The 13,279-nt window shown below is 41.2% G+C and overlaps 2 protein-coding genes and 1 long non-coding RNA gene across 3 annotated transcripts in view; all 3 read left to right on the top strand.

Moving 5' to 3' along the window:
• Positions 1–2,001, top strand: part of LOC106578032 (high affinity immunoglobulin gamma Fc receptor I-like) — an 80,048-nt gene extending 78,047 nt beyond the window's left edge. Inside the window, exon 8 of the mRNA XM_045700599.1 lies at positions 1,973–2,001. Within this exon, the coding sequence (XP_045556555.1) occupies positions 1,973–2,001 (29 nt within the window). The remainder of the gene's footprint in view (positions 1–1,972) is intronic.
• LOC123728628 (uncharacterized) lies at positions 2,002–2,582 on the top strand. The gene is made up of 3 exons (XR_006760251.1): positions 2,002–2,183; positions 2,349–2,399; positions 2,509–2,582. It is a non-coding gene; the product is annotated as an uncharacterized lncRNA (long non-coding RNA).
• Positions 2,583–6,572: 3,990 nt separating this feature from the next.
• LOC106578024 (uncharacterized) lies at positions 6,573–11,349 on the top strand. The gene is made up of 5 exons (XM_014156572.2): positions 6,573–7,493; positions 8,745–9,040; positions 9,181–9,426; positions 9,604–9,743; positions 10,487–11,349. The coding sequence occupies exons 3-5, from the start codon at positions 9,201–9,203 to the stop codon at positions 10,835–10,837; spliced, it is 717 nt and encodes a 238-aa protein (XP_014012047.2). The 5' UTR covers positions 6,573–7,493; positions 8,745–9,040; positions 9,181–9,200; the 3' UTR covers positions 10,838–11,349.
• The last annotated feature ends 1,930 nt before the right edge of the window (positions 11,350–13,279 follow it).

Raw genomic sequence — 13,279 nt, 5'->3', positions numbered from 1 at the left:
CACTGTGAAATTTGATAGAAATTAAAATGTATTGTAATTTAATTCCCACTCACCTCTAAAAATATATGTTAAAAGACATCTGAACAGAAATCCTAAGAGCAACATTACGATCCCGGGGACGCGGTTCTCCCTCTCCACCACCACGTCAGGCTTTGGCTGTTCATCTGAGGACATAGGGAGAGAAAAAATTAGTATGGTAACAAGGTAAGAACACAAAAAAGGCCTCACTTTGTTCACAAATTCAACTGCAAGCTTGACCAGCATCTACAATAATTCCTCCCTGTCTCACTGCATAACTGGCTGGCCTAATAACTCCCGCTCAAGGTTCATGAATACACCAGTTTTTCCTGGTCAGGTCATGTGTTACAGAAATAAATCCTGGCCCTAGAAATGACTGTACCTTGGCATATCTCCCTCACAACCTTAGAGGCGTTAGTGAGCCCGTTTCTGGAAGTACATATGAAGGTGGCATTTCTGTTGGGGCTGTAAGACGCCCAGACAACAGAGATGTTGGCGTTGGGACTCCCCCTCCAGAAAGAGCCATCAAACGAAGCTTCTGGTTCCCAAAGACAGCTGGTGTCCTCCACTGAAGAGGAGCACTGAAGAGGCATCACACAGTGGCCGTCCATTGAAACACTGAATACCTAGGCTCAAAGAGACGCTCTGGACATTTGAAGAGAAACAAGGGAATGTCTTGTGAATAGACAACACATTTTAAATACACAAAACTGGCAATGAAATTTGAATAAAGTAGAGATCAAAATGAGGAACAATTTGAAATGATTTGAAAGACCAGTTTTGCCTATAATAGGCTGGCAAACTAGTGAAATGTAAAACGTAAAATTCCCAAACTTGTGTAGAATGTGACTTACGTCCAATAAGTGACATTTTTGGGGACCTTTGGCATTTTGGCTCACTTGCGCCCCTAGAGGCAAATGATGCATAAATCCTACAGAGCGCACCTTTAAAACAGGGAACAGTTGTGATTGAGACCATTACCTGTCACAGTGAGCCATACCTTATTGATCTGCTGCTCCCCCTGACTGTGTGTGAGGAGAACAGAGTAAACCATGTCATTCCCTCTCCGAACATCTCTGATCTCCAAGTCATCAGATTCAGATACATACAGGAATTTAACTACTATATTTATTTTCTACCTCAGAGTCTGATGGTGTTGTGCTGTTCTCTCTCCAGTCTCTCCAGTCGTATCTCCTGGATCCTCTACATCAGTCCTAGTAGGAGTGGTTGTGGGTCTGGTTGTTTTTGGTGTTCTACTGGTCATTCTCCTGGTCCTGCTGGTGAGATATCAACCAGCAAAGGTGAGACTTTTACTATGTCTCATTTAATACATTCTATTACATGTTTCGGAGAGAAATGTCAACATATAATTGTCAGAAGAATTTTCTATTCTAATGATAATAATTAACAATCAATAAGTTTTGACCAATCCCCAAGGTTTGTAAGACAATGGGTTAATAATAATTAGGCAAAGACTCAGCTTCTGCAAAAGGTTCGTACAGTTTATTCAGAGAACGTTCTGAAGTCCATTACACAAAGTCATTCATTTTATCCTCCCTCCTCACTTACGCACATACCTACACATAAACATACACACTAACAGTAGGTGAATTGTATCACTCCCTGGAGTTCTCACCACTGTTAATCACTACCCAGCGCTGTCTGTTCCTTTCCCCCGAGATTAGAGGGACCTTGAGGGTTATTCCCTGTTTTCTCCTAAGTCTCTCCACGTTGGGTCAAACACATGTCTACAGTTCTCTTAGGCCCACTAATACACACACACATTTCTCTTCCTCCCAGGCCTCTACTAGACCTTATGGGACTTACGTTCAGCACTTTAATTTTTCATTTCACATGCTACATAACTACTAATTACTAATCAGTTACGTTTCAGGGTTGGATTCTTTAATCACTTACCTTTAACATATTATTCCCTTATCAATAATATAAAAAGGTTACTGTTTCAACAGAATATTCTGGTGAGAACACCTGCCTCTCAACTATATTGATACATACAGTATAACATCTTCTCTGTACTACTTAAGCTGAGTATCTCTCTCCCTGTAGGCCCCCTCAGCCCCAGAGAAACAACCAGGACCCCCAACAGGACCAAGGATCTACCCTGGGCCAGGCTCCTGATACTGGGTATACACATCAGCAGCATGGTCAGTCTCTCAGCCAAGACCTCTACCACTCCTCTCTCTGTAACCTCATACACTGACTGATCAACATCCACTTTGTATAACAACATGTTACCATAATCTCTGTCCCTAGACAAGCTGAGGGATAACAAACCTGACTAACCTGTCTCTCTCTTCTTTGACCAACAGGTGACACTAACATCTACGATACGATCAATCCCTCAGACAACAATGATAATGGTAGTGTAATGTAATGTTTTCAGTATGAATGTGTAGTAGTCTGCTGCTCTTAATTTAATTTGACATGTAGAGTTTGACTAAGTGGAGGTGTTTGTGTATTATCTCTCAGATGCTGCTGGTGCTTCTGCTGCTGGACCAAGTCATGTGACTTACGCCCAGATTCAACTGAACAAGTTGAACAAGTTCACATACACCTTAGCCAAATACATTTAAACTCAGTTTTTCACAATTCCTGACATTTAATCCTAGTAAAAATTCCCTGTCTTAGGTCAGTTAGGATCACCACTTTATTTTAAGAAAGTGAATTGTCAGAATAATAGTAGAGAGAATGATTTATTTAAGCTTTTATTTCTTTCATCACATTCCCAGTGGTTCAGCAGTTTACATACACTGAATTAGTATTTGGAAGCATTGCCTTTAAATTGTTTAACTTGGGTCAAACGTTTCGGGTAGCATTCCACAAGCTTCCCACAATAAGTTGGGTGAATTTTGGCCCATTCCTCCTGACAGAGCTGGTGTAACTGAGTCAGCATTGTAGGCCTCCTTGCTCCCACAAATTTTCTATAGGATTGAGGTCAGGGCTTTGTGAAGGCCACTTAAATACTTTGACTTTGTTGTCCTTAAGCCATTTCGCCACAATTTTGGAAGTATGCTTGGGGTCATTGTCCATTTGGACGACCCACTTGTGACCAAGCTTTAACTTCCTGACTGATGTCTTGAGATTTTGCTTCAACATATCTACAAATTTTTCCTTCCTCGTGATGCCATCTATTTTGTGAAGTGCACCAGTCCCTCCTGCAGCAAAACCACCTCACAACATGATGCTGCCACCCCCGCGCTTCACGGCTGGGATGGTGTTCTTCGGCTTGCAAGCCTCTCCCTTTTTCCTCCAAACATAACGATGGTCATTATGGCCAAACAGTTATATTTTTGTTTCATCAGACCAGAGGACATATCTCTAAAAAGTATGATCTTTGCCCCCATGTGCAGTTGCAAACCATAGTCTGGCTTTTTTATGGCAGTTTTGGAGCAGTGGCTTCTTCCTTGCTGAGCTGCCTTTCAGGTTATGTCGATATAGGACTAATTTTACTGTGGATAAAGATACTTTTGTACCTGTTTCCTCCAGAATCTTCACAAGGTCCTTTGCTGTTGTTCTGGGATTGATTTGCACTTTTTGCACCAAAGTACGTTCATGTCTAGGAGACAGAACGCGTCTCCTTCCTGAGCAGTATGGCGGCTGCGTGGTCCCATGGTGTTTATACTTGCGTACTATTGTTTGTACATGAATTTGGTACCTTCAGGCATTTGGAAATTGCTCCCAAGGATGAACCAGACTTGTGGAGGTCTACAATTTATTTTCTGAGGTCTTGGCTGATTTCTTTTGATTTCCCATGATGTCAAGCAAAGAGGCACAGAGTTTGAAGGTAGGCCTTGAACTACATCCACAGGTACACCTCCAATTGACTCAAATGATGTCAATTAGCCTATCAGAAGCTTAAAAAGCCATGACACCATTTTCTGTAATTTTCCAAGCTGTTTAAAGGCACAGTCAACTTAGTGTATGTAAACTTCTGACCCACTGGAATCGTGATACAGTGAATTATAAGTGAAATAATCTGTCTGTAAACAATTGTTGGAAAATTACTGGTGTCATGCACAAAGTAGATGTCCTAACCTACTTGGCAAAAATATAGTTTGTTAACAAGAAATTTGTGGAGTGGTTGAAAAACGAGTTTTAATGATTCCAACCTATGTGTATGTAAACTTATGACCCACTGGAATCGTGATACAGTGAATTATAAGTGAAATAATCTGTCTGTAAACAATTGTTGGAAAATTACTGGTGTCATGCACAAAGTAGATGTCCTAACCTACTTGGCAAAAATATAGTTTGTTAACAATTTTAGTGACCCCAAAGCTTTGAACGGTAGTTTTTCTTTGCAACTTTGCCTAGAAGGCCAGCATCCCGTAGTCGCCTCTTCACTTTTGACATTGAGACTGGTGTTTTGTGGGTACAATTTAATGAAGCTGCCAGCTGAGGACTTGTAAGGCGTCTGTTTCTCAAACTAGACACTCTAATGTACTTGTCCTCTTGCTCAGTTGTGCACCGGGGCCTCCCAGTCCTCTTTCTATTCTGGTTAGAGCCAGTTTGCGCTGTTCTGTGAAGGGAGTAGTACACAGCTTTGTACGAGATCTTCAGTTTCTTGGCAATTTATGGAATGGCCTTCATTTCTCAGAACAAAAATAGACTGACAAGTTTCAGAAGAAAGTCTTTGTTTCTGGCCATTTTGAGCCTGTAATCGAACCCACAAATGCTGATGCTCCAGATACTCAACTAGCCTAAAGAAGGCCAGTTTTATTGCTTCTTTGATCAGCACAACAGTTTTCAGCTGTGCTAACATAATTTGCAAAGGGTTTTCTAATGATCAATTAGCCATTTAAAATGATAAACTTGGATTAGCTAACACAACGTGCCATTAGAACACAGGAGTGATGGTTGCTAAAAAAGGCCTCTGTACGCCTATGTAGATATTACGCCAAACTGGCACCCCTCATAAAATCTGACATAAGCACCAGCATCCCAAAGTATTAAGCGAAAACAAGCATAGAAAACAGCATTGGCATTAATAAAAAAACAAAAACCATAAAGCTACTGTTATAATATAAGTGTTTCAGTGACAACCTAGTTGATTAACAATATTGGGTTGTTAACAAGTTTTTTTTTTTCTAAATATACTGCTCAAAAAAATAAAGGGAACACTAAAATAACACATCCTAGATCTGAATGAAGGAAATAATCTTATTAAATACTTTTTTCTTTACATAGTTGAATGTGCTGACAACAAAATCACACAAAAATAGTCAATGGAAATCCAATTTATCAACCCATGGAGGTCTGGATTTGGAGTCACACTCAAAATTAAAGTGGAAAACCACACTACAGGCTGATCCAACTTTGATGTAATGTCCTTAAAACAAGTCAAAATGAGGCTCAGTAGTGTGTGTGGCCTCCACGTGCCTGTATGACCTCCCTACAACGCCTGGGCATGCTCCTGGACAGTGTGTGGTGCAACGTGGCGTTGGTGGATGGAGCGAGACATGATGTCCCAGATGTGCTCAATTGGATTCAGGTCTGGGGAACGGACGGGCCAGTCCATAGCATCAATGCCTTCCTCTTGCAGGAACTGCTGACACACTCCAGCCACATGAGGTCTTACATTGTCTTGCATTAGGAGGAACCCAGGGCCAACCGCACCAGCATATGGTCTCACAAGGGGTCTGATGATCTCATCTCGGTACCTAATGGCAGTCAGACTACCTCTGGCGAGCACATGGAGGGCTGTGCGGCCTCCCAAATAAATGCCACCCCACACCATGACTGACCCACCGCCAAACCGGTCATGCTGGAGGATGTTGCAGGCAGCAGAACGTTCTCCACGGCGTCTCCAGACTCTGTCACGTCTGTCACGTGCTCAGTGTGAACCTGCTTTCATCTGTGAAGAGCACAGGGCTCCAGTGGCGAATTTGCCAATCTTGGTGTTCTCTGGCAAATGCCAAACGTCCTGCACGGTGTTGGCCTGTAAGCACAACCCCCACCTGTGGACGTCGGGCCCTCATACCACCCTCATGGAGTCTGCTTCTGACCGTTTGAGCAGACACATGCACATTTGTGGCCTGCTGGAGGTCATTTTGCAGGGCTGTGGCAGTGCTCCTCCTGCTCCTCCTTGCACAAAGGCAGAGGTAGTGGTCCTGCTGCTGGGTTGTTGCCCTCCTACGGCATCCTCCACGTCTCCTGATGTACTGGCCTGTCTCCTGGTAGCACCTCCATGCTCTGGACACTACGCTGACAGACACAGCAAACATTCTTGCCACAGTTCGCATTGATGTGCCATCCTGGATGAGCTGCACTACCCGAGCCACTTGTGTGGGTTGTAGACTCCGTCTCATGCTACCACTAGAGTGAAAGCACCGCCAGCATTCAAAAGTGACCAAAACATCAGCCAGGAAGCATAGGAACTAAGAATTGGTCTGTGGTCCACCTGCAGAACCACTCCTTTATTGGGGGTGTCTTGCTAATTGCCTATAATTTCCACCTGTTGTCTATTCCATTTTCACAACAGCATGTGAAATTTATTGTCAATCAGTGTTGCTTCCTAAGTGGACAGTTTGATTTCACAGAAGTGTGATTGACTTGGAGTTACATTGTGTTGTTTAAGTGTTCCCTTTATTTTTTTGAGCAGTGTATATGTGAGACACACAAAAAAGTTCAAATTGTATTGCTCCAATAACTTTCAAAAGATTTGTCTGAAGTTTGCCCCCCAAAAACTGTATTTTCCTTTAAATTAAGTCGCACAAAAATGTGTATTTTCCTACGAATGAAGTCGCACAAAAATGTGTCTATTCCTACGAATTAAGTCGCACAAAAACGTATGAAATCTGCTGAAATACTTGTTTTGTCAGACAGACAGACAGTAGTGAGGTCATTGTGTCACTTCTGAGAAACAGATGCAGGTTGCCACAGAGACCAATAGATAGAGGAAGAGACATCACCACAATATGTTATCTGAAACAAAGAAGGGGGCCATTGTCAGTAAGCTAGGACCCACTTTCTCCTGAAAACGCACAAGAGGGCATGTGTTTCATGTGCCTCAGCCACACTAAGCAATGAGCATGGAAGATAACTCATGCAAACCCTTCTGCAGGCATACGACGCCGACATGAAAATGCACACACACACTGTTCTGATACCATCAGCCTGACAGTAACAGACCCCAAACACACCCACTCCTCATGGTCTAACTCTCCAGCTGAGTAAAGGGGGGTATTTTCAGAGAACCACTATAGAGTGTGACTTCCTTTTCAACTAACATACAGGGATTATTTTCTAGAACAGCAGCCCTCATCAAAAGAAGTCTCTTCTCTCTCTTCTCTGCGTGTTTTGGTGAGTCTAGCTAGCTACTAGTCAGTCACAGAGAGATAGGGAGGGCGTAAAGACAGATGAAACAGACATACAACGCCTAACAGAGATGTCTGGTGGTCCCCTCTTCTCCTTCTCCAAACAGGGAATACTCCTACTCTCTATCCTCCACTATGGTTAGTATTGTATGGATTCTTTACTTTCTGCTGCTCATGTTTTGTATCTATTAAATGTGCTTGCTTGCATGATAAAGTTAGGAATACAGTTAGCTTTTGCTAACCTCCTTGTTAGGTTTTTTGTAGTTTCTCCTACAGTACATTGATGCTACATTTTTTTATGAAACACGTTCACATATATTTGATGCGAGTGTAATTGGTGTAGTTGGGTCAACAACTTTTGCAGTGCTTCCAGAAGCAAGGTATCTTATGATCCTCTGCTAGACGCAGATGATTCATTTAATTTAACCTGTTGGGGGTAGGGGGCAGTATTGACACGGCCGGATAAAAAACGTACCCGATTTAATCTGGTTACTACTCCTGCCCAGTAACTAGAATATGCATATAATTAAGAGTGTGCTCCTAATCTCAGCTCGTTACCTGTATAAAAGACACCTGGGAGCCAGAAATCTTTCTGATTGAGAGGGGGTCAAATACTTATTTCCCTCATTAAAATGCAAATCAATTTATACAATTTTTGACATGCGTGTTTCTGGATATTTTTGTTGTTATTCTGTCTCTCACTGTTCAAATAAACCTACCATTAAAATTATAGACTGATCCTTTCTTTGTCAGTGGGCATTTGATCACACCCATACATTTCGGGAATGGGATAAGATTCCAGAAATGATCCATGTGAACAAAACGTTTATTTCTCTCAAATTCTGTGCACAAATTGGTTTACATCCCTGTTAGTGAGCATTTCTCCTTTGCCAAGATAATCCATCCACCTGACAGGTGTGGCATATCAAGAATCTGATTAAACAGCATGATCATTACACAGGTGCATCTTGTGCTGGAGACAATAAAAGGCAACTCTAAAATGTGCAGTTTTGTCACACAACACAATGCCACAGATGGCTTAAGTTTTGAGGGAGGGTGCAATTGGCATGCTGACTGCAGGAATGTTCACCAGGGTTGTTGCCAGATTATTTAATGTTCATTTCTCTACCATAAACCACCTCCAACATCGTTTTAGATAATTTGGCAGTACGTCTAAACGGTCTCACAACCGCAGCTCAAGACCTCCACATCCGGTGCTGAGGAGCATTTCTGTCCATAATAAAATGTATTTAAATTGACTGATTTCCTTAAATTAACTGTAGCTCAGTAAAAACATGCATTTCTAGATTAAACACTTATTAAGATTATCCCTATCTGAATAAACAGGTGCAAACTCTGCGCCCGGTGAACCTCTTCCTCTTTCTTTAGGGACCGTTGCTGAAGACCCTCCAGTAGACCAGTATGGGTTGAAGGGAGGTTCGGTGTGTCGGCTGTTGCAGAACCACCTGATCAACTCAAAGGAATTACATGGAAGTTCCAAAAGGATGTAATAGTGGATAAAAAAGACATCTCTCCTAAATACAAGGAGAAGGTGGATTATAATCCAGCGAACCACACTCTGTGCATTAAGAATCTGACAGACACAGACAGTGGAATTTACATTGCAAATGCAAATAAAATAGGTTGGACAGATTCAACGTCTTCATATAGACTTAAGGTGTTGGGTGAGTTTAGTGATTTTTTTGTGTGTTTTGGTAGTCTGCTATGTGTTTCTGGTTTGTTTCAAAAAGATAATCTCCTTTAAAGTGTCTTCACCAGTCATACATGTAAAATGTATCTTTCTGAACTGTATTGGTTGTTGTAGAAGCTGTTCCCATTCCAGCCATGCAGGTGACCTACTCCAACTCAAGTACAGGACTTTGTAACATCACAGTGAATTGTTCAGGCTGGATGTTTTCTGTCTGTGATGGAGGTCAGTGCCCACTGTACCAGGAATCTCTGTCAGTCTCTGAGGTCAACATCACCGTCTCCAGTGGTAATGGATTCATCCAGTGTATCATCAACAATCATGTCAACGCAGAGGCCAAATCACAACGCATGGAGGACATATGTAAGTTTAATTAACTCACTTCCACTTTCTGTGAATTCCTCTAGCATTATAAAAAAAAAAATCAACAAAGTTGTAATATCATTGCAGTTATATTCTTCTTAAGCAAAAATGTGGATATGCTCCTTTTTGTGTGTGTTATGTAAATGAGTGGGTCTGTGTGTGTGTGTGACATCTCAGGTATTGGTGAGAAGAAGAGGATCGCTGCAGCATCACTAGTTGGCATCATTGTGTGCATTGTTACTGGTGGATTATTCTTAGTTGGTGTAGGATGCATCATATCAACCAGAAGATCCCCTAAAGAAATACTACCACTGAAGGTACCCTCTCATTAATCTATGTTTAAACAACCGTAGAGTCTATTGACGCACCATTGCGTAACTATATGTAAAATAATAATAAAATCCACGTTCAAATCTGTCAGGTTAAGCTAGACATCAGTTTTTTTGTTGCATGGGCTGAATCTCAATCAACCGTAGATACGGAAGGCCGCTATAGACGGATGTGGTAGATTGAGATGCAGCCCATGCTACAGCAGTGTTTGTCAGACCATGAGACATCCCTGAAATCGGTTGTCTCAGGAAAATGTCTGTAGCATCTGAACGGTTTTGGCTACAAACGAATGTGACCACACTGTAGAAAGGGGAGCTTTTTTTTCTCCATTTTGCTCTACGACCTGTTTGAAGGTAACCGATACTTCTTTAAAAAATGTATGGAAGTATGGAGGTATAGTTAAATATGTGGGGGGAAAAAAGCAAATATATTTGCTGAGATTTCTTGTATCTCCTAGATATAGGACAGACACTTCAAAACCTTACTCCTTAATTATTTTTAACAGTCTTTTTTGTCATTTATGAATGTGTTATTCAATGCGTTTCTATGGGATTTGGGACTAAAGGCCAAATTCAATATTTTATCAAAACATTTACAAATTCAATATCAAATAGCTAAATGATGCATGGTATGACCATGTTAAAACATTTCCCCACCGCCCAACATCTTAGAGTCTAGAGAATTTTAAACAATGATCATTTGCATGTTATGATTACTCATCTCCTAACAGGCCGTTGTTCCAGAAGTTGACAACCCAGTGAGCGCTGTACCAGGAAGACCAGAACCACAGAACACCCCTGGATCTGAGGTGACATCTATCTACGTTACTTCTGGGAGACCAGGAGCAGTACCAGCAGTAGCAGAAGGAGAAGAGGGCCATCCAGGGGACAAAGAGTACACTTCATCAGAAGAGAGGAAAGAACCACAGTCCCCCCCACAGGCAGAGACACTCTACAGCACCCTACAGATACCAGTTGCAGCACAGCGCCACCCAGTGGGCAAAGGAAATAATCTAAAGAAACCAGACACGGTGTACTACACAATAGGAGATTACCCCTCCATCTTCTCAGAGACCCAGTGATGTTACTTTGATTAAGATTTAACCCATAGACTCAGGTACTGAATGCAAACACAGGGGAAATTATGAAGGAGAGAGAATTATGATAATGGATTTTTTATTTTTTGTCTGATTTCATCCATATTTAAAGTGGCAATCTGCAATTCCTTTGTACTTTTAAATTCATTGTATATAACTATTGATCCATGCTGAATACATATGCTTTTTTAACTCCATTGTTTGTAAAAATGGTATTTGTAAAAAAAATTGGTGGCAGGGTACCCGCGTTGTTATGATTTAAACTGCAGATTTCCCCTTTAGTGATAGAATGTTTTACATACTGTTATTTTCTGTAAACAAAAATGAAACCATGCAGATGAATACAGTAGCGCTGTACATGCTTTAAAAAAGTGTTTATATACAAAACAGCGGTTTGAAAATGGGAAGCCCATCCATTCAGTCAATCAATCAAATCGACCAACCAATAAATCAATACATAAACCAATCATTCAGTTAATAAAAAAAATCAAGCAAGTTACAGCCTACCCAGTATGAAATAATGTTTCTATTTTAATACATACTGTATGTCTAATTATTTCATACGATGAGAATTCATATTTACAAATATAACTATAAAAAGGTATCTGTCACATCCAGCTGCTTATGTGGAGGAACTACAGATATGGCAGTCAATTATGACTAAAAGCATTTGTCCTGTGGACAAAAGCTCACATATCGGAGTGGCTGCAGTTCTGGATTTTCTGGAAACCCGATAATAGTTTATTTATTTATATAGATGCTGTCTACTCCGCTGCCTACATAGCTGCTGCTAAACTCTCCACTGCCATTAGCCTACATCATCACACAAAACGCAGATTGTTTTTGCTCCAATGTGTAGGGACTGATTCCTGCTTGTGCAATTGCCATTAAAAACAGAGAAGGTTGTAACCTTCATAAAGGCCTTGACTGTTTGTTCAAACGAGGCAGAGATTTAGGCTACATCATCATGGTTCAGAGGATGGTGAGTAAAGAGAGAAACGTGAAGGGAGGTTGAGTGTGAACAGCAGCTACGTAGAAATAATGTGTGTATGTAAAAACAGAATGTGATCCGTAGCTTTAAGAGGTTTCCAGAGCGGTGGTCCTCAAATACAGTGAAATATAGCTAGTACTCTGCGTTAACATCCACATCATACATTATGGGTTCGTTTTCCTGGACATAGATTAAGCCTAGTCCCAGACTATAAACTACGTTAAATGGAGAATCTTCACTGAATATGCTTCTTAGTCCAGGACTGAATTGACTGGAATTTTAATGGATTTCAAACCAACCCTGTCGTTTAGTGTTACTGTTATTTTATGTTTTCTTCTTCACTGGAATATATGTATTGGCAGTGGCGATTTTAGCATGTAAATCTTGGTGGGGCAAAAAATAAATGAAGTGGAATGCATGCCAGCAAAGCCACTACACAACACAACACTAAACAATACATGCATTTCACTATATCGGTGACAAACGCACAAACTGTTAGGACGTACACAAAGCTGTCCCAACAGCAGAGTCCCAACACCTTACCGCACCGCTTCACCTGGCTATCAGCGGAGCCTCGTCTGGCAGCAGAACAGTTCATTCAGCCTAATTTACTGCCTTTAAAAAATAACATAGCTATATGCCTGACTTGCTAAACAAATGTGGTTTCTACTGACATTTGAGATGTACAAGCTATGGCATAAGGGGACGACAAGCGGATGAGGCAATCCGTAATTTCGATTAAGACATTAATGAGCGAGGGCGGACGTAGTCAATATAACTATTTGTTCAGCACTTTTGAAATGTAAAGCGACATAATTCAGAACATGGGCCGCTCTTATAGACCAAATTATTAGGGTGAGGAACATTGAACGCCGTTTGGGTCTTTGCGTGTCAAAACAGATACAGGTCATATAGCACTATTTGACACGTTAAATAACACAATTCTATTATAGAATGTTGTGTGTGCTGAATTTGCACGTGCAAGCCAAGCGCCACCACTACTAGCAGCACCACTGTCAAAGCTGTACATAAAAGTTTGCAAACAAGCACACGAACAATGTGTTTACAATTCCGCGTTGGTGAAAATAGACCAAATTATTAGGCTGAGGCACATGTTCTACTAACAGCTTACTAGCCAACATACACTTAGTATTACTTTCTTAGCTACATCATACATATCTCCCTGGCATATTACATCAATTATTCAGCAGCATACAAGACATTTTCGGACTCACGTTGTGATGTGCTCACTTAAACAGGAACAAGCTATGGCATAAGGCGACGACAAGCGGATGAGAGGCAATCCGCGGCGGTCCTTTATGGGCAACTTTTGTCATCAAACTTTGTCATCAAAGTCTGGCATTCTCTGGATTTATGGTGGGGATTCAGAAAAAAGACACACAGCCACTCCATTGAATAGCAGGCTAGTGGATGCT

Source organism: Salmo salar, chromosome ssa18 (genome assembly GCF_905237065.1).
Source record: "Salmo salar chromosome ssa18, Ssal_v3.1, whole genome shotgun sequence".
Taxonomy (NCBI): domain Eukaryota; kingdom Metazoa; phylum Chordata; class Actinopteri; order Salmoniformes; family Salmonidae; genus Salmo; species Salmo salar.
Note: the sequence above shows the minus strand (reverse complement) of the source record. Positions and strands in the feature narration are given on the sequence as shown.

Bases quoted from the DNA above. Each gene is read 5' to 3' on its own strand.
- LOC106578024 (XM_014156572.2), top strand. From the start codon at position 9,201: ATGCAGGTGACCTACTCCAACTCAAGTACAGGACTTTGTAACATCACA. The intron at 9,427-9,603 runs GTAAGTTTAATT...GTGACATCTCAG, and splicing joins ACAACGCATGGAGGACATAT to GTATTGGTGAGAAGAAGAGG. The intron at 9,744-10,486 runs GTACCCTCTCAT...ATCTCCTAACAG, and splicing joins AAGAAATACTACCACTGAAG to GCCGTTGTTCCAGAAGTTGA.